This window comes from Tachysurus vachellii, chromosome 11 (genome assembly GCF_030014155.1).
Source record: "Tachysurus vachellii isolate PV-2020 chromosome 11, HZAU_Pvac_v1, whole genome shotgun sequence".
Classification (NCBI taxonomy): Eukaryota; Metazoa; Chordata; class Actinopteri; order Siluriformes; family Bagridae; genus Tachysurus; species Tachysurus vachellii.
The window spans coordinates 12,217,130-12,238,446 of NC_083470.1; the positions used below are offsets into that span (position 1 = coordinate 12,217,130).

General features: G+C 36.8%; 2 protein-coding genes across 3 annotated transcripts; both read right to left on the minus strand.

Annotated features, from left to right (window-relative positions):
• Positions 1-211: 211 nt before the first annotated feature.
• Positions 212-10,878, minus strand: slc17a9a (solute carrier family 17 member 9a). The gene is made up of 13 exons (XM_060881438.1): positions 10,652-10,878; positions 8,461-8,658; positions 7,970-8,109; positions 7,038-7,137; positions 6,713-6,837; positions 6,317-6,422; positions 6,129-6,225; positions 5,932-6,019; positions 5,378-5,412; positions 1,483-1,598; positions 1,203-1,258; positions 955-984; positions 212-404 (listed from the first exon to the last, which is right to left on the minus strand). The coding sequence occupies exons 1-13, from the start codon at positions 10,774-10,776 to the stop codon at positions 235-237; spliced, it is 1,386 nt and encodes a 461-aa protein (XP_060737421.1). The 5' UTR covers positions 10,777-10,878; the 3' UTR covers positions 212-234.
• A 1,247-nt stretch (positions 10,879-12,125) lies between these two features.
• gid8a (GID complex subunit 8 homolog a (S. cerevisiae)) lies at positions 12,126-20,861 on the minus strand. Of its 2 annotated transcripts, none has more exons than XM_060882082.1 (5): positions 20,724-20,861; positions 20,017-20,170; positions 15,478-15,674; positions 14,636-14,833; positions 12,126-13,426 (listed from the first exon to the last, which is right to left on the minus strand). In XM_060882082.1, the coding sequence occupies exons 2-5, from the start codon at positions 20,135-20,137 to the stop codon at positions 13,253-13,255; spliced, it is 690 nt and encodes a 229-aa protein (XP_060738065.1). In that variant the 5' UTR covers positions 20,138-20,170; positions 20,724-20,861; the 3' UTR covers positions 12,126-13,252. The 2 variants fall into 2 exon arrangements, with proteins under 2 accessions (XP_060738065.1, XP_060738063.1); XM_060882080.1 differs by lacking the exon at positions 20,724-20,861 and adding an exon at positions 20,265-20,631.
• Between the last annotated feature and the right edge of the window lie 456 nt (positions 20,862-21,317).

Consider the following 21,317-nt stretch of genomic DNA (forward strand, 5'->3'; position numbering starts at 1 on the left):
GTTAATACATAACATAGCTTTAATATTTTGGATATTTTAAACCTAAATGCACTTACAATAAATATACAAATATACTCATTATGCAAATATCCAAAAATGTATTTTATACATTTTATGTTAAATTCACATCCACTGTACAAATGAATCATAAAAAAGTGCAAGTTCATATTCACTATTTAAAGCCTTTGGAAAATGTATGAAACCATAGACATTTGTAAAATGACAATGGTGTATTTAGATGCATGTCACAGGAGACTGATCTACTTGGTCCACTTGCTTTGCTTCACCAAATATAATAAACACGAATACCCCCAAAAAATTCACCAAAATTAGCTGGCCGAATACAGTCATCCAGGACCCAGTGACCTCGATCAGGTATCCTGCGATGTAAACCATTAATAGACCTATGGAATGCAGAGTCATTACAATAAAGTAATCAACCAATCAACCAATCAATCAATTAACAAATTAACAATTAACAAGACCACACAAAACACTCTCTAACAGAATTTAACTATGATAATTATGTTAGTCAGAAGGCATGCACTGATATATATTTATTTTCATAGCTCAGAATAAGACACTCTGATGTTGAATTGACCCTGAAGTCAGAAAAGATGATTTGATTAGTTCAGTTGAACTATTTCGCTTAGATATTATAAGACCTTAAGGTTATGAGTCTCTGTCTGTGACTTAAAATTATTGATCCATAAAGTCTTCATACTCCATTAGGACAAAGCAGAAACAACTGTTAAACTATACTGTTTATTTTTAGCAATATTTCAGCATAAAACATATTTTTAATGCTAAACAATATGATATTATTTATGTTTCTCAACTTGTATTTATAATACAAGATTTCTAATTATGAAATCTTCCAGTTTAGGGTATGCTAAATCATTACCTCATGTTTATAACAGGGACTTTTACTTCATCTAAACTTTCTTTACTTACTTGTGAATGCAGCACAAGTGTTCATAATACCTGTAAAAAAAAAAAAAAGAAAAGAAAAGAAAAGAAAAGCAACTGTGATTTTAGAGTATATTTATGTAGACAAAAATAAATTAAAGTGAAAGCAAATACATAAGCAACTGGAATGAATGAGTGCCAAATAAAGTGTTATAAAATGTGTTATAAAATACTATGACTAACAAAAAATTACTATGCAGAAATATTAGCAAATGAGTAAATGGCAGACTGACCAAAGAGAGCTCCAGCACACGATGGGGCTAAATCATGCACATTCACAGACACACCACTAGATGGACACAAACGTTCAGCAATTTAGTGTTCAGTGTTTAGTCAACATAAAGATTTACATTTATATCAGTAACCACTTTTAGTTCACTTTTAGCTTTATTTATTTTTGGATGTTCTTATTATGGAATCTTATTACAATTTCAACCAATATCTATAACAATTCAATATAAGTGAATACTGTAGAATGTAGTATGATAAATGGCTATGGAACTAAGGTCTGACCTGCTACTGAAGGTGGAAAGGCCAACGGCTGCTGAGACAAAGACCACAGCATGGAGAAATGTGGTAGCCTTACACAACATATAAATGAACACGCTGCCAAGTCCCATTGAGCAGAACTAAACACATAAACACACACACACACACACACACACAAACACACACACCACTGTAAAACCTCCAGCATTGGTGTTTGAGATTAAAACATAAAAATAAGTTACATCAGCAATCAAATCCACAATCACACCCAGATTTGTGTGTAAACTCTTCTCAGTTAGGTATTTTAAGTATTCATTACTAGGAATTAACTACAGTGCAAAAACAAGCTTTAAGGGAAATAAATAAATAAATGGATGGATGGATGGATGGATGGATGAGGAAAGAGATCTTAATTAACATAATGTAGTTTACACAACAACGAATCACAACCACATGCCCAAAACGCTAATTACCTAAAAGAAATAAATATCTCTGCAGCGTAGGATATGATGTGACATCTTGTAACAGTAACATATTGTTACTATTAATGCTATAAAACGCCTTGACATAAGTAAGGTGTGGTCAATCATATTCAGCTAAAACCTGTAGCCAAACCAGCAGAGGTGGGAGTAAGTCAATACATGTGCAAGTCACAAGTAAGTCTTAACCTTCAAGTCTCAAGTCCGAGTCAGTTTTTGTGAGAGTCAAGTCAAGTCAAGTCAAGTCACTGCTTTATATCAAGCAAGTCAAGTCAAGTCGTAGCTTGAGTCAAGCAAGTCACTAGCAAGTCATACAGATGTTTGATAATTTAACTAAATGTATATATTAAACAAAGTTAAATCTACAGTATTTATGGACTATGAGAGTTTTATTTGCAACAAAAATGATTATATACATTTATTTTTAAAAGGTGTCCACATCCAGGTGAGTTGTAAATACAATTAAAATCTAAAAATGAATAAAAATCAAAACTACAAAGAATAAGATGTAAATGTAACTGAAATAAGGTCCAACATAAAAGCATGAAAAGTTTCAATATGCCTCAAACATGGCAGAAGAGAGAGAGAGAGAGAGAGAGAGAGAGAGAGAGAGAGAGAGAGAGAGATGATTGAAGTGAGTGTAATTTATTAATTAAAGGGATAGTTCACCTAAAAATGAAAATTCTGTTATCTTTTTCTCACCCTCATGATGTTACAAACCTGTATAAATTTCTTTGTTTTGATGAACACACATGTAGATATTTTGAGGACTGTTTGTAACCAAACCATTCATGAGCCCCATTCACTTCCATAGTATTCTGTTTCCCCACTATGGAAGTGAATGGGGCTCATGAATGGCTTGGTAACAAACATACAAAATATCTTCCCCCGTGTTCATCAGAACAAAGACATTTATACAGGTTTGTAACATCATGAGGGTGAGAAAATTCTAAAATATTTTTTTTATTTTTGGGTGAACTATCCCTTTAAATTGAATGTGTGTGTGTGCATGCGAGACAAGAATATGGCTATGCTTGCAACTCTGAAGTTTTTTATATTTATATTTATGTTTTTTATATATACAGTGAGGAAAATAACACCCTGCTATTTTGCAAGTTCTCCCACTTAGAAATCATGGAGGGGTCTGAAATTGTCATCGTAGGTGCATGTCCACTGTGAGAGACATAATCTAAAAAAAAAATCAAGAAATCACAATGTATGATTTTTTAACTATTTATTTGTATGATACAGCTGCAAATAAGTATTTGAACACCTGAGAAAATCAATGTTAATATTTGGTACAGTAGCCTTTGTTTGCAATTACAGAGGTTAAACGTTTCCTGTAGTTTTTCACCAGGTTTGCACACACTGCAGGAGGGATTTTGGCCCACTCCTCCACACAGATCTTCTCTAGATCAGTCAGATGTCTGGCCTGTCGCTGAGAAACACGGAGTTTGAGCTCCCTCCAAAGATTCTTTATTGGGTTTAGGTCTGGAGACTGGCTAGGCCATGCCAGAACCTTGATATGCTTCTTACAGAGCCACTCCTTGGTTATCCTGGCTGTGTGCTTCGGGTCATTGTCATGTTGGAAGACCCAGCCTCGACCCATCTTCAATGCTCTAACTGAGGGAAGGAGGTTGTTCCCCAAAATCTCGCAATACATGGCCCCGGTCATCCTCTCCTTAATACAGTGCAGTCGCCCTGTCCCATGTGCAGAAAAACACCCCCAAAGCATGATGCTACCACCCCCATGCTTCACAGTAGGGATGGTGTTCTTGGGATGGTACTCATCATTCTTCTTCCTCCAAACACGTTTAGTGGAATTATGACCAAAAAGTTCTATTTTGGTCTCATCTGACCACATGACTTTCTCCCATGACTCCTCTGGATCATCCAAATGGTCATTGGCAAACTTAAGACGGGCCTGGACATGTGCTGGTTTAAGCAGGGGAACCTTCCGTGCCATGCATGATTTCAAACCATGATGTCTTAGTGTATTACCAACAGTAACCTTGGAAACGGTGGTCCCAGCTATTTTCAGGTCATTGACCAGGTCCTCCCGTGTAGTTCTGGGCTGATTTTTCACCTTTCTTAGGTTCATTGAGACTCCACGAGGTGAGATCTTGCATGGAGCCCCAGTCCGAGGGAGATTGACAGTCATGTTTAGCTTCTTCCATTTTCTAATGATTGCTCCAACAGTGGACCTTTTTTCACCAAGCTGCTTGGCAATTTCCCCGTAGCCCTTTCCAGCCTTGTGGAGGTGTACAATTTTGTTTCTAGTGTCTTTGGACAGCTCTTTGGTCTTGGCCATGTTAGTAGTTGGATTCTTACTGATTGTATGGGGTGGACAGGTGTTTTTATGCAGCTAACGACCTCAAACAGGTGCATCTATTTTAGGATAATAAATTTGAATGGAGGTGGACATTTTAAAGGCAGACTAACAGGTCATTGAGGGTCAGAATTCTAGCTGATAGACAGGTGTTCAAATACTTATTTGCAGATGTATCATACAAATAAATAGTTAAAAATCATATATTGTGATTTCTGGATTTTTTTTTTAGATTATTACTCTCACAGTGGACATGCACCTACGATGACAATTTCAGAGCCCTCCATGATTTCCAAGTAGGAGAACTTGCAAAATAGCAGGGTGTTCAAATACTTATTTTCCTCACTGTATGTGCATCCCCATAAACGATCCATACGCTTTTCACTCAAAGCCTAACACTGAAGACCAATTATAAGTGCTATTGCAAAACAGCTGACATTTCCACATAAACAGTGACCAACCATTTACACTACATTGCGCTTGCAAAAAATTTAATTTGATAGAACTTTGTCATCCCGAACTTAATAATTTTTGGTGTAGCGCCTTCCATGTTTCGTCATGACTGTTAAGGTTTATTAGTTGGTGCGCGCTCTCCCTCTGCATGCCTGCTGCGTCACGTGGTTAGATTACGCTCTTGCATGCGTTTAAAAACAGATTTAGAAACAAAATAGACAAAAAAGATAAAACAAAAAACAAGTTATTTCGAGTCATTTAACTCAAGTCCGAGTCAAGTCTCAAGTCATGAATGTCAAGTCAAAGTCAAGTCGAGTCTTTTTTTAATATTTGTCAAGCAAGTCTCAAGTCTCAACTGTGCGACTTAAGTCCGACTCGAGTCAAGTCATATGACTTGAGTCCCCCATCTCTGCAAACCAGTCCTTAGTGTATAAGGTTCACAGTGGAGCTTTTTGTGGTTTGAATGCTTAGTGTCTATGTGTCTGTGTGCAAGTTAGATCTTGACAAACAATAGATGATGATGATGATGATAATGATGATGATGATGATAATAATAATAAGAAGAAGAAGAAGAAGAAGAAGAAGAAGAAGCAGAGATAATTACATTGTCAAATAATGATGTCTGTATAACAAGGTAATAATATTTGTTTATCCTTACCTGCATTAATTTTCTGACTGTAGCTGTACCAAACCCTATGTGAACACAAATGCATTATCAACTTTATGCTTATATGACTTAGCAACATATCTTAGAAATACTGTATTTCTAAATACATTTAAGAAACTTAAAGAAGACTCTTGAGTGATACAATAGACAATTGTTCATCTTGCCCTGAGGAAAAAATTGACTGTACTCTCTAAATGCGCTCTATCCTGTCAGTCTTAGTGACAACAGCCGATTTTGTGCCATTGTGAGCTCATGTATGTGGAACAGGTTTCTCCTTATGCTCATTGTGACACAGCATGAACAGAAAAAGCAGCTGATTTGTTCATCATGTATAAACCGTAGGAATCATGCGTTAGCTTTCATTGTAGCTGCTTGGTAGCTGTGACAGGGAAGTTATCGAGTGGGTGTCACAGGTGTGAGAAAATTGGGTAAAAAATTGATTAAAAAAGAGGGTGAAGGGAATAATTGGTAACAGAGAAAAAGATAAATTCTCGTGTTATTTAAAACAGTGAATTAAGAGTAAGAGGAGGAAAAGAAATATTCACCTTCTTTGATAAGATGATCTGACAAACAGCCTCCAAACAATGACGAAGGCAGGGCCACAAGCCAGGGGATCACATTAAACACCCAGTCCTGTATTAACCCCAATTAGCATCACATAGTGATACCAAGAAAAAAGAAGTTTAAAGTCATTTCAGAAAACACAATTCCCCACAGAGAAAGGTCTCAAAGACTTATTTACCTTTGAATGAGGATATGTCTCTTTGAAGAATGTTGGTAGCCATGACAGAAGTGTGAAATGTGTACTGCTGTGGCAGAGATGTGCAATAATTGCAGCCCTGAGATAAAAAAGAGACAGAAAACATTGTATGGTTACATTCTCAAGCATGGAAGCAAAACAAAAAAATGTCTTTAGTAGTTTTAACGCACCACACACTGGGCTGCTTTAAAAGATGATACCAACATGTCTGTGAAATTGGTGCTTGAAATGTAGTACCAGAGTTACTCCATAAAGAATTAAATGTGTCTGTTGGTCCTGTATGGTTACAATGAACACAAAAAAACAAATATCTGTAAGACGTAAGGCCAAACCACCTATACCTCAGTGTTGTTGGCTATTACAAAATGAACAATTGATTGCCAATGAAACAAACAACAGTAACTAGTTCACTCACAACAGAACAAGAAAACCTTAATATAAACTTAAATAGGCTATGGGTCAGGCGAATTACAACTGGTATCCAAGTTTGTCAAAGGATCTTCACATCTTTCAAACGCTGAGCAAAAAATGAGAAAAACCTGTCAATACTTTGTAGTGAACTATACCTCTGAGTAGCCATCTCCATACACAGCAGACCCATAGTGTGGAGAGGAAACAAGGTCCATATAACACAGTTTCCCAGCCATACCACTCCAGCATGATAGATCCCAGTCCTCCCACCATCAGCATACTGATCCAACAAGAAAAAAACAGCATTAGCCATGTGGCTGAGCTAAATAGGTCTACACTTAAATTTACTTGACATTGCTTAGGAGAACCATCCAATTAACACGTCTATAAAATTTGACTGGTGAAATAAGGAAACTAAAAGAAATCTTTGTGAACACTTTTTCCGATGAGTGTGTATAATTGTGTTTCATGTGCACTCACCCCAGGTAGCTGCCACAGCCTAATGTACTCATCAAAAAAGCCCTCTCTCCTTCAGCCACACGCTGTGCACAGATGCTGTTTAGAGAGGGGTAGTGCACACCTACAACACAAGAGCAGGGATTATACAACCTCAGTTACAGCATTACACCATAAAACATTATTTCAATATTAATCTATCAGCACTAATTGGATAAATTTGTAACATGCTGTGTATTAGTTCACCATAAACATAAATACATACATACATATTTTATGTGGTAAAAATGTACCTTTATTTACAAAAGATCATCATCATAATTGCATTTTTTTGTAAACACACACAGAGTTGTCTCATTATGTTAAATAATGGCTTCTTTTTAAAATGAAAATGAAACCCATTTTTCAAATGATCATAAATATTGGATCAGGTGACAGACCGGTGATTCTTGTTTTCCAGGTGTTTAGTGTTAGATTCATTATTAAACATTCAGTAGCCCTGACTGTTTACTCTTGGTTTGAACCCTGGGTTTTGCCTTTGAACACTGCATTTGTTGTTTAAATGGATAAACCAAAAGGAAGAAGAGACAGATGTCTATAAAAGAAAAGCAAGCAGGTTTGATGCTGAGAAAAGAATGAAAGACAATCAGTCATTGCACAAGCATTGTGTATAGTCAACAACAAGTGTGGAATCTCTAGAAAAAGAAATAATCTGCTGGTGTACTTAAAGCAGACATAGAACAGGTCGGTCAAGGAAGGAAAACTACAGCACTTAAAGGGAAGAACAAATAATTCTGTGTACAATCATTTTTTTGAATGCCATTCTACCTCTCTCTCACTCTCTTTCTCTTTCTCTCTCTCTCTCTCTCTCTCTCTCTCTCTCTCTCTCTCTCTCACACACACACACACACACACACACACACACACACATGATTTTCTATTTTTCATCCGCTTACCTTGCAGCACACCCAACATGAACCTGGCTAGCATGATGGTAATGAGTGGTGGGAATCCCATGTTGACCAGAAGAGGAGTTACTCCTGTCATAACTGCCCACAAAATTGTGGAAATGATCAGGACTATCTCTCCACCAATTCTGTTAAAGCATTTGCAACATTTGAAATCATGCATTACAAGTGATTACTGAGAAGACTAGATTTAAAATGTAAACTCTGTGTGTGTGTGTGTGTGTGTGTGTGTGTGTGTGTGTGTGTGTGTGTGTGTGTGTGTGTGTGTGTGTGTGTGTGTGTGAGAGAGAGAGAGAGAGAGAGAGAGAGTGTACAAAAAATCTAAGCGTGTGTAACATGTAAAAGTATGTATGCAGCGCACACACATACACACAACCTATCTCTTCAGAAATGTATTCATTTATTTAAAGCACCATCCATTTTTCTTATAAATAATATGTATATTATGTGTCACATAGTATGTAAACTATGTTACCTACTTATCACTGGCATAGCCTCCTAACACTTGTGTGAAGCAATAGCCCCAATAAAAGACACCCAGCACCAATCCAGACTCCATTTTGTTCCATCCAAATTGCTTCGCCATAGACGCTGCACAAACTGGCACAGCCATTCGTGCCCAATAGAGCAGACAGGTAACCAACAATAGCATCAGAGTCCATGTCCGCACAAGTGACCTACAGCAAACAGCAAATAGATTTATTTATTATTTTACTGCTACAGATGGTTGCCATTTCCTCTTCCATATACTACTACTCCTTCTACTACTACTACTACTACTACTACTACTAATAATAATAATAATAATTCATAAAAATGAGTAAAAATTATAAAATAAAATAAGCAGATAATAAAACATAAATAAGCATTAAACACAAACATTTAAACTTTCTAATAACAGAAACTATTTATCTGTGTTTTAACAAAAACAATTCACATTAGAACTACTACATTTTGTTTACTGCAACTCTGCAATTGCATTAACAACATCCTGAGGTATAAAAATAAAATTGCACCCATTATTAAAAGTAAATAAATAAACAAACAAACAAACAAACAAACAAACAAACAAATAAATAAATAATTCATTGCCATCTATTAAAAAACCCAAAGACAATTCAACACAAAAGAGAGGGATGCATAATTCAGGTAATGGATAATAACAGCAGATTTAAGTATTCATTAATCAGACATCAAGCAAAATTCGGACAATAATAAAAAGGGGTTTACAGAAACAGGTTGAAGGTAAATGGTGAAGTAGTTTTCATTGCATTAGTAAATCTCAGCAAAAATAAACCCAAAATAACAAAAATTATAAGTCAATGCTTTAATTAATATACTTATAGTTTCTAGCTGGGAATCTACAAAACTGAGAAAATTAAATGCTCCTTGCCATGTTTCAAGCTGTTCATAGTTTATATTTTATGTTGTTCAGAGTTGCTTCTTACTTCCAGACTCATGCTAATGCAGCTTTGTTTGAGTTCCCAGGAACAACAACTTGTATATGCTGCCTTGGCATTGGGCATTTTAGGGAAGCAGTCTCAAATTGTAGAGAAGAGGTCTCATGCTCAGACTGGGCTGCAAAACTGATATACCCAGGAGCAGGAATAACAGATTTAGACCCAAGCACCACAAACCTGATCAGCCTGTTAATCGTAAATGTCTATGTCGCACAACAGCAGATAAGTGGAGTAAGACACTCAGAAAGCTGTTTCAGTCTCAGACATGGCTCAGTGGAAATTGTTGATTCATGCAGTGATGGTTCACAGATTTCAACAGACACCTCATTATAATGAGGTTTCAGAAACTGCTTATCTCCAGGGAATTTTTGTGTCTTTACTTCAATGCAGATGCATTGTCATTCTGCTGAGATCTTTTGACATTGCCTCAGGTATGGCACATTCATCCACAACTAGAGGAGATCTTGTTGCAAATGGCCAGAGAGATTTGGCACTCAACTTATTTGTGCCATTTTATCTTATCTCAACTTACCCCAACTAATAATATTCACTTTTCCTTAAACATGATTAGGTTAAATATATACTGTACATTCAGTTGTCATTTTCAGTAAGGGCACTGCATGGTATGTAGTTTACTGTAGAGTAGGTGAGAAGGTACAAACTCCACAAGCATCAGAAAAAGGTGAGTGAGGAAACAAAACAAGATTAGAATATTCAAAAAAAAAACAAAAAAAACAAAAAGGAATTTAAAAGTAAAATGAGAATGAAGCAAACAATAAGACGACTGTAAAACCATGACAGGCTTGGTTCCTGTTATCATTAGTAACACAAGTCTTTCAAATAACACAGCTTGTCATTGTAATGAGAAACCTGAAAGAATGGATTTCTCCCTGAAGAATTTTCCATGCTGCAAAACAAAGTACATGTACAATGCACCTTCACGTTACAACCTAAGCATAGAGACCTAGATTCCATAGACATGAACATGTCTTAACGTGCTTTTCACCAGATTCTCAAGCTCTGCTTGTACATTTGCATACACATGCACTTCATGATGAAAAAATCTACCCGACAGCTCAACTACAGTAGATCAGATAGAGTATTAAATCTCTATTCTTTCTAAAAAAAAAAAACAAAAAAAAAAAACTAAATGTCTTTTACAATTGTAAATTGGGCATCAGATTATTTTTTTTATTAGCTGATAACTGACCTGGGCCATAGTCCCGAAGTTTCGTTCACTGTTCCTGGTCTCTCTGGCTCGCTCTCACGCTCGTGATCATCTTCACAGATGTTTTTAACCAGATGTGAAGTGACGCTTTCTGATTTCTGTTCCATTCAGTTCCATGAACTTCCATTCAGCAGCGACACTGCGTTCAACCGATGACACCAGCTAAATAAAGTTATGTAGAGTGAGAAAGCATCTGATCCTGATCGGGAGTGACTCTAAACACGAAAGACAGGTAGGGCAGGATGTCGGAGACGCAAATTTGCATATTTTAATATTGATGAAGCATGGAGCATAAAAGAGGCAGGGTACATGCATTGTTGTTCTGAATTCAAAGAAAATCTTTATTGTACCTAAACATTAGATGAGCTATAAACATAACCATATATAAAATATATAACAAGTACACAGTAATTTTGTTAAGACAAACACATCAGTTTGTAGTATAGCTTTACTTTTTTTTGAATGCATATTTTTATTTTGAATAATAAGTAAAACGTGTTTCATGACAAATCTAACATTATCTAAAACTATTAGAAATAAATTTAATAATATATAAATTTAATTTTTGAAACTGATCCAGTTTTGTGGGGCACAGTGGCTTAGTGGTTAGCACGTTCGCCTCACACCTCCAGGGTCGGGGTTCGATTCCCGCCTCCGCCTTGTGTGTGTGGAGTTTGCATGTTCTCCCTGTGCCTCGGGGGTTTCCTCCGGGTACTCCGGTTTCCTCCCCCGGTCCAAAGACATGCATGGTAGGTTGATTGGCATCTCTGGAAAATTGTCCGTAGTGTGTGATTGCGTGAGTGAATGAGAGTGTGTGTGCCCCTGCGATGGGTTGGCACTCCGTCCAGGGTGTATCCTGCCTTGATGCCTGATGACGCCTGAGATAGGCACAGGCTCCCCGTGACCCGAGGTAGTTCGGATAAGCGGTAGTGAGTGAATGAATGATCCAGTTTTATTGATGTACTGTACTTTATAGCAGCCATTGACCAGATGAGACCACATTGATCATATATAATTAGAACTTTCAAAGTCTAAACAAAAAAAATGTGAGTTTATATATATTAAAAAACAGAAGTGGAAATTGTCTTGGAAATTAAACAAAATAAAAGTAAAATTATTCAATTTCCATAATACACAAGCAAAGTATAAATACTGAAAAACATCTGTTAAAGTCCCCCAAAACAGCTTCTTAACCATTTTTTGCAGAGCTTCAAGTGCAGTAGCAAAGCCCCAGGTTTAGCATTTATTGTTTGGGTGTGCAAGCTTCTGAACTGAATTTGGAGATTGAAAATGCCAGAATGTGAGAACTGCATAACTCACATGAACTACAGGTAGATGTTTGGAGCTTTCCATTTGCATACTCATGCCCAAAACTCTGATAAAGTATGTGACATGAAAGAGACAAAATACATTTTGTTTCAAAGAAATACTTTATTGTACCTGAAAATTTTAATTTAAAAACAGGAGGCTGAAGCATTGTTGAATAAATAATGTAAAAATTACAACTATAAATAAACTCCAGTAGCATGTAAAAATCTAAAATAAAAGGGTGATGAAGCAAATAGCCTTTAAGAATACATGAATTTAAAATACAAAAGCTTATGTTGTGAAAATCTAAAAAATATAAATAAGTTAAAGGAAAAAAAAGAAAAACAAAAAAGAAAAAACACCATTCACCTGAAATGTTAATTTTCTTATTCACCATTTGAGCAGGCTCATTTTCATTCCATGTGAAAATACAAGGATAGTCTCTCTCTCTCTCTCTCTCTCTTACACACATACACACTCACACCTTAGCCTAGTCAACCAACACAAGGCACAGCAGAAATTCCATGCAGAAAACTGTACCTCCAACAACACACCAATTGTAAAAAACATAAATTCATACAAATTAAGTGTTGACTCCCAGCATGGAACAATTCTTGAAACTTTCCATATAGAAAATGACTTAAGTTTATCACTCTGATAATAAACAGTGTAACCAACAGGCCTCCACAATCAAATTTCAGTTCTTTGGGCTTTGAGTAAATATAGCCTCCATTCCAGCCTGAGGTACACAAGAACTGTTTTAAGTATCAGTATTATTAGAAAAACAACTTGCTAGCTTATTTGGACATCAGTTCAAATTTATTTTTTACATACCAATTTTCTGAAAATCGATTTCTAATAATAATTAACTTGCCTCGATTCATGTTAGTTTTTGCCTTTAAATCAAACCGTGTGACCAATTTTACGCTTCTTATTTAGCCATAAAAGCAGCACTGAGTTAATTGAATATAAATTAAAAATAAAATAAAATGACAATACATAAAAAAAAGATGAAGTGGATATTTGCAAATAAAAGATCAATGGTATAGAATTATTTCTCATTCTGCAAATGGGTGTCCAGCTAATTTCATTTCTGATATATTTACTTTGATTAGCATATTTGCTTTCAAAATATAATACAATATACAGTTAAGTTAGTCCTCTTTTAGGAGATGCAAACAAATTCGTATTCATATATATGGTCCATTCACTGACTGTTTATAAATAGGGGGAAATGTTACAGTATGGCACGGATGTCCAGGTTTTTGCCAGTTCTTACTTGGGATCTTCAATTGTGCCCTTACTAAGGTCTGTCATTTTGGGGTATTTGACTTTTTTCTGGTCAAGTTCATTCTGTGCCCACAATAAGAGCTTCAGCAGCTTGGCCAGTTTTGGTGTTGACTCCCTGTTCTCATAGTCCAGTACTGCCTGGTTTACCTCACTCCAAACCTGTAAGAGGAGACACAAAATCATGCCATCTTGTGGATAGGAACCAGAACACATTTCTCAAATTCATATTCAGTTAACAGACCAAAACCTAGTCTCTCTTCTTTATTTATTCATGATTTTTTTAAAAAGAGGAAACACACTTTTTATTTAAGCCCCCAACCAATTTTAAGGTCCTAAAATTATTGGACAAACTAACAATTATATATTAAATAGTAAACTTGGCTGCAAATACTTTGAGGTCTAGAACTTATAAACATCACCAGACACTTTTGATGGCCTGACCCGGCATTTGTTACAGCTTACTATCTTTAATTCCTGCTTAACGACTCAAAACACTCCACCTCTCCCCCTTAAAAAAAGTCTTTTACATTGTGCTTCATGGCATTTTCATTCTATGCTTTGAATCATTCAGTCATGCATGCCCACTCCACAAGAAGTACCAGCCAATCAGCTCATTCTGCTCTCTTTACTTATATCTTCCTTTCAATCTGGTACAAGGTTTTCTCACAGGCGTTTTAAGTGTTTTTGTCAAACAGAATTCTAATCTAAACTCTCTTCATGTTTTGAAGCGTTTACAGCTCCCTCCATGTACTCTGGTAAAATCTTCTATTCATCATTGACAGGGATACGCCTACCTCCTACGTGTTCTTGATCTGTTCAACTGTAGTAAAGGTGGTTTCATCCACCACAGTTGATTTCTGTGGCCTTATGGGTCTTTTGGTGATCATGAGCTTACCATAATATGATGGCTATCTTCTCTAGCTGTGTAAACCTGTCACAGCTAGAGAAGATAGCCATCATATTATGGTGAGCTCATGATATTATGATGAGCTCACCATATTGAAAGCTAGCAGGTTCCAAATGCAAATCCCATTCTTAAAATCAACTCAAGACCTTTAACTGTTTACTAAAAAAAATGAGGCAATGACAAGCATCTGCGCATGGAACAGCTGGCCAATATCTTGTCCAATAAATTTGTTCACGTAAAAAACGGGGGCACCATTGAGGTTTTTATAATAAAGTCTAATCTTCTGAGAAGGCTTTCCAAAAATTATAAGGCCAAAAGTATGTTACCCCTCACAAGAGACCCAAACATATTCCAGTATGGCACATGTTTGTGCCTCTTTTGAGTGGTAACATACTTTTGGCCATATAGTGTATAACACACACACACACACACACCCTCCCTCTTACACACACACTTCTCACCTTCTGTCGCTGCATCATGTTAAGAAGGTCTCCGAAAGGTGACTCTTCTGGGTTGTCAAATGCAAGCAGGGCCAGAGTTCTCTCCATCTCAGTCAGACACTCTCTGCTCTCCTCACCTTGTTCAGCCAATTGTGACTGAGCAAACTCCAGTGCAGCCTCCGTCTCCCGCAGACGGATAAGCTCAATCAAATGCTGCTGCTGCAAGAGGAAAATACATTTTAGTGCCATTGACTTAGGTCTCTCATCAATCTCTACTTTCAGAAACCAAGATGGCAAAATGTCATACTACAGTTCACCCTTCTATTTAAGGTTCTTTTATCTGTAATGTATTAAAACAATTGTGTGATCTTCTATAACTTCTATAAACAAATAAACAGAAAATATTTCAATAACTAGTCATTTTTCTCCAAAAAAGCAAACATATGTTTAAAAAAAACAAGTGGAAAAAGTAAGTATACCCTGTAGTTCATCAACATGTAGAACAACTTTTAGCAACAATAATCTCAAAAAATAATAAAAACCTAAAAATATTTTTTAAAGGAGTCGATCACATTATTTTAAATACATTTTGGCGTTCTCTTCTTTATAGAATTACTTCAGGCATTTTCACTATAAGTTAATTGCAACAAAAAGTAAAATGCATTGTGTTGACCATCAAAAAATAGACTATTTAATGTACATCTTGTACAAGACATCTTGTAATCTTGTATGCTGTATACACACTCTAATGTGATTTTTTTTTTTAAAAATCCACTCCATTACTACTTGTTGTAAGGTAAGGATTCTGTATTGGGCCTTTGATCCTTGAGCTTGTTGTTAACAATAAAGACTAACGTGTTTACCTGAAGATGGAAATACAGATATCGGTTGGTGTCCAAGAGTTCTGGATGAAGGCTGTTTATAAGAGAAATGGCTTCCTGAATTTGCCCTTTCAGTATCATCTCCCTGATCTTTATTCTCTCATCAAGGGAGTCCAGATCCACACTGGGCTCAATGCCTGACTCCATCCGGAACTTCTCTGCAGCCTCCTTAAATCCCTCTGTGATACACAAACACCTATCAATCAAGCTGTCATTTATTTTCATCCTACAAATGTATGACTGATGAAACTGATGAAAGTTATGAGCTCAACACCATGTGATCATCTGCAAAACCATCACCATCATCTGCAAAAACTGTCAAATGTTGCTATGGCTGAATTCTACCATAAACAACCAGTTTTGACAAAAATGGAGCTTTTCTGCCAATAACATTCGATGGAATACAAATATTATACAAAAATGATATGGAATTAATTTTGTAGGTTATTTTGGAACCTTGTCTTGGTGATCTACCAGTAAGGAATCAGGCAATTAGCCAGTTTAACACAGTGATAAGAAAAAGAAAAAAAAAGCTGCCTAAACCAATGCTATCTTAGTGTAAATATCTCATGATCTCATCCCATTTTGGACAGGTGCTTTTGGAACACCACAGTGAAAAAGAGTTTTGCTGGCAATCAGGTACTGGCTGTCAAAATGTTTGTAATGAGCAGTAGTACCGTGTCAAACCAAAGAAGCAAGCAGACACATCCTGTACAGATAATATCACAGAAAGCAAGCAGACACGTTCTGTACAGATGATATCTGAGATAGTTTTAAAAATGTTTAAATAAACCTAATAAAAATGCATTAATAATAATTAGAAATTTAGCCAAAGGAATTGATTGAATCTTCTTTAAAAAAATTGAGTTAAAATGTAATTAAATGCCTTGAGTGACATTTATCACAGGTGATGCATATTGTTCTGTGATGATAATACTGTGAATGTATAATTTCTAGTCAACACCTTGAACTCTCTCATGTTCCTTAAACCATTTTTTTGTTTTGGCAAAAGGGAGCATTATTTTGCTGAAAAAGACTCCTGCCATTAGGGAATACTGTTTGCATTAAGGGGTGAATCTGGGGCCTGTTGCACAAAAGTAGAATTAAGACATCCAGGATAAATGACTGAGCTGAGCTCAATGAATCCAAAACACGTGCGTCCAGGCTTAATTGGTTGCACAAAGACCAAGCCAGGATGAGCAGACACGGATTCATCAAGCCAGGTGAAACCAATCCTGGATATGTGCGCGCTCACGGCTCACTCAAACAGACCCGCCACCGATCGCAGATTCACTGATTCACCATGGCAACCAGAGCGGCGTACTTTTCCCCGTCTGAGGCACAAATCCTCACGGAGGCATACGAGGAAGTAAAAGACATAATTAAGAAGAAAGGCAACACCGCCATAGTGATAAAGCAAAGAGAAAAAGCGTGGCAAAGTATTGCAGACCGCCTGAATGCGTAAGTAGTGCACAATTACACACTCACCGCTCCACTAAAAACATCACAATTACAATCCAAATAGTTAATTCACATCTCCAAAAACCCAGTTGTACTCTGATAATGAAACATTTGAATTTTTAATTGAAATGGACTGCAGATATGAGTGAAATTGTGTACAGTAACTCCATCACACTGTATAAGGCTTTGATAAATGATCAAAGCCTTACATTATTACTACGCTCACTAGTACGGTTTAATCTTAGCTGTTGTACTCCACGTCTTATGTTGTCCACCGATTTTTCTGTGTTCACTCCTGCTTTTATTAATGTAAAGCTGCTTTGAAACAATGAAACAATTGTGAAAAGCGCTATAAAAATAAAATAAAATTGAATTGAATAAATAGATGAGCTAATAATAATAATAAGTTTAAATTATATAGTGCCATTCAAAGGACCCAAAGTCGCTTGCTCACTGACTCTATTGAATGTTCTTGTGTGATAAAGAAAGTGTCTCTTTTCGTGTGTGTGTGTGTGTGTGTGTGTGTGGTGTGTGAGATGTAGATTAAACATGACCGGGCCAAAACGGTCCACTTTTTACATCATGGCTGTGTCAAGAATATCACTGTGTTTATGAGGTAGTAATGATGAGATTTTGTGTTGACAGGTGAACACTCTGGTGTGTTGCTGGGAGACAGGGTGTATGGCTGCCTTTTCTCCTGACACCTTTCACAGACCCCCAGGAAGCACAGCAGGCCTACAACCATGCCCATGCCAGGACCAGGGCCAGAGTTGAAATGACCTTTGGCCTCCTGAAGGCACGCTTTCACTGCCTTCACAAATTAAGGGTCATGCCTGTGAGGGCATGTGACATTACTGTGGCTTGTGCTGTTCTCCACAATGTGGCCTGCATGAGTAAGGAGAGGGCCCCCAGAGTGCCACCAGCCATGGACTGGGACAATCCGGCAATCTTCCCTGATGACGACAGTGGTCGGCTGCTGAGGGACCAATATGTGTTGAATGATTTTAGTTAGAATGTGTGCTTTCAATTTTGGTTAAATATTTCCTGCGGTGGCATAAAAAAAAAAAAAAAAAAAAAAAAAAAAAAAATTTATATATATATATATATATATATATATATATATATATATATATATATATATATATATATATATATATATATATATATATATATAAATTGATTTGGCCTCTTATGATGTTTGTGCTGTATACTGTGTGTATACTGTATACAGAGGGAGGCTACTGCATCCATTCATTTGTCTGTTCAGTTAATGTGTATGGATTTGTCCTGCATTTATTTCAGTGTGCAGACATGCGGGGTGTGTTATATACTGTACAGACCTTTTTGAATGTGTATTTATCCTTTTGTATCCTGTGTGACTTCAGTTTTCGAAAGGAGCTGATGGTTTACCTGCTTTGTTTTATCCTTATTCAATAAAGGAACATAATGTTACACTTTGTGTTTTTATATTTATATGGAATGTGTATTTTATACGACAGAGTATTAGGGCCACACTAAGGAAGAAGGAAAAAGTCATAAATTTATGAGGCTGGTTCTTTCTGCGGAAAAGATGCATATTCTTTTTACAGGCCTGATACTTATGACAATGTGCTGATGTGCCAAAAGATTAGTCCTTGTTTGTGAAACCATACTGAAGAACAATTCCACAAAATGCCCCACAGCTGTCATTTTAACAACTGTCCTCTTCTAAAATGACGGGTTACAATATTATTAAAGACTTCATTCTCAAAGTCTGTGAATTTTCTTTTTTTTCCTCTGTGGCCCTAATATTCTAATAATTTTATATATAGCCTTACAGTCTATGGGAAACTGTAAATTATCTAATGATAGCAACATCATCTAAAAATCATCATTTATCCAAAATGATTGAAATTAATGATCACAAATGTATAAATAATGACAGTGGGTCTAGTTATATGTGATAATGTATAGTGGGCAGTGGAATAACTATTGGTTTCCGTTTGTGGTGACTGCTGACTGATATAAGGGATGAGATTTAATAGATCCTAGAACTTAGCCTGGTCTGGAGCAGGCTAGCTCCACAGAATAAATCTCCATGGTAATTTATACCATAACATTGTACCGCCCCCTAATCCAGATTTAGTGCAACAGGATCATGGATAAATTGAGCCAGGATCACCAAGATATCCCGGCTTAATCCCTTATCCTAGTTTTGTGCAATAGGCCCCTGGTCTGCAACCATATTTATGCAGGATGTGTGTGTCAAAATAACATCCGCATGAATGCCAGAACCCAAGCCTTCCCAGCAGAACAGAGCATCACCCTGAGGGCATCCTGGTGCCATCTCATTTCTGTCAAAGCGAGAATTACGTTTTTTTTAGCAACCTGTGCTACAGTAGCCCTTCTTTTAAATCAGACCAGACAGGCTAGCCACTACATACTAGGAACACCCCAGATGACCTACTGCTTTGGAAATGCTCTGACCCAGTTGTCTACCAATTACAATTCGACCCTTGTCAGTTACTCAGATCCATTCACTTGCCCATTTTTCCTGCATCCAACACCAATTTGGAGAACTGAATTTTCGGTTACTGCTTAATATACACAGATCAGGAATAACATTATAATACAGGTGACGTGAATAACACTGATTATCTCTTCATCACGGCTCCTGTTACTGGGTGAGATATATTAGGTCGGTATTCTTAGATGGCTCTGGCCTCTTTCAGCAGGATAAGGTGCCCTGCCATAAAGCAATTATGGTTCAGGAATGGTTTGAGGAGCACAACAACGAGTTTGAGGAGTTGACTTGGCCTCCAAATGCCCCGTATCTCAGTCCAATCCAGCGTCTGCGGGACGTGTTGAACACTCCAAACTTTTAAACTTTAAACTTCCAAATGAAGGTGGTCATCATGTTGTGCCTGATCTTTGTCTCTCATCCGTTGACAGGTGCCATTGTAAGAAGATAACGACTGCTATTCACGGAATTCACCTGTCACTGGTTTTGTTGTTATGGCTCATTGGTGTATACTGTAATTTATTATATACCAAATTACACAAAGTATATAGCTTACATACCAGTTACTAAATAGTTCATGATGAGGCGGTTCATATCTGCTCTCTGGATGTGCACATTATTCAGTTTCTCCATCCAGTCCTCCTTCGTGATATCTTCAGGCTTTTCCGAATAACTCATCATGGAGCCGTCAACGGAGTCGTTTCTCCTATAAAACTGCAATTCAAGTCGAAACAGAACGCACTTAAATAACGAGCCATGTTGAAAGAAACGCTTCTGCTTTAAAGCTATGTGACACCCTTTTAAGGACCTGAGACATCTGGGATTTCTCCTCATGTGCATGCAACAGTTGGTCAGCAGCGAATGAACGAATGAAAAAGCAGCGACAGCAGCGTGAGGCGGCGTTTCGTGTTTTCGCGCTGTTTTCAGACTCGTATCGTTGTTCAGCTTAACACGGGTTTACTACACTTCAGGACAATCAATTTTTACACCCAAAACTAGAATCACAAAGAAACGTTTAACGCTTTTAAAAGAGATTTGCGTCGACGCAAACAATTAGATGTTTTTCTCGGTAGCGAACATAATAATGGCGGCCTCGAGAGGAAGCAAAACAATCGAGCCTGCAACTTAAAACGACTGACACTGAAATGACATAAAGAAGCCCCAGATTACCTGAAACGAAACGCAAGTGCAGATAAATAATAACGATGACCGTTCGTTTATTTCGCCTAAATATTTAAAGAGCGTTTATTTACGTTAAAATACTTACAAAATAAGTATTGGCGATGACTGTGGGCCTGAGGCTGAAATCGCGCGATAAAACAACGCGTTCAGAACGAGAATTCAGAGGAACGATGGGATTGGGTAGAACAGTGATGTCATGGTTGCTGTGGCAGAGATGTTTAGGTTGCCAAAGCCTTTGTGAATCTTTACTTCATTTCTTCGGAATAGAATCCGGATCAGCTTTATTCGCCAACTTTGCGCAGATACACAAGGTGTTTGTTGAGGTTTTTAAGGTGCTCATACATACATACATACATACATACATACATACATACATACATACATACATATATGCATATATACACATCTGGCATGAGAACAGTAAACATTTAAATAGTAAGGATTTACATATTTACATAGTACTTGAGAAAGAGGCAGTAATTAGAGATGGAGAATGAATTACAGAACACAGGTAACATGGGGAAAAAAATACAACCAAACCAGACATGCTGTATCAGAAATCAGACATGCAGTGTTACATAATTCACATAAAATATTGGTGTTTTGACATTTATTTATTTAGTTTTTTAATGGTGGCCATATTATCTGCCTAAATAAATTTATTTGAATATTATTTTGG

What these genes read in the sequence shown, in the direction of transcription:
- slc17a9a (XM_060881438.1), bottom strand. Translation starts at nt 10,776, where the DNA reads ATGGAACAGAAATCAGAAAGCGTCACTTCACATCTGGTTAAAAACATC. An exon ending in AGACATATCCTCATTCAAAG is followed by an intron (nt 6,020 to 6,128) that starts GTAAATAAGTCT and finishes GGGTTAATACAG; the next exon opens with GACTGGGTGTTTAATGTGAT. An exon ending in GTGTGCTGGAGCTCTCTTTG is followed by an intron (nt 985 to 1,202) that starts GTCAGTCTGCCA and finishes TTTTTTTTACAG; the next exon opens with GTATTATGAACACTTGTGCT.
- gid8a (XM_060882080.1), bottom strand. An exon ending in CATGAACTATTTAGTAACTG is followed by an intron (nt 15,675 to 20,016) that starts GTATGTAAGCTA and finishes TGTGTATCACAG; the next exon opens with AGGGATTTAAGGAGGCTGCA. An exon ending in ACATGATGCAGCGACAGAAG is followed by an intron (nt 13,427 to 14,635) that starts GTGAGAAGTGTG and finishes CTCCTCTTACAG; the next exon opens with GTTTGGAGTGAGGTAAACCA.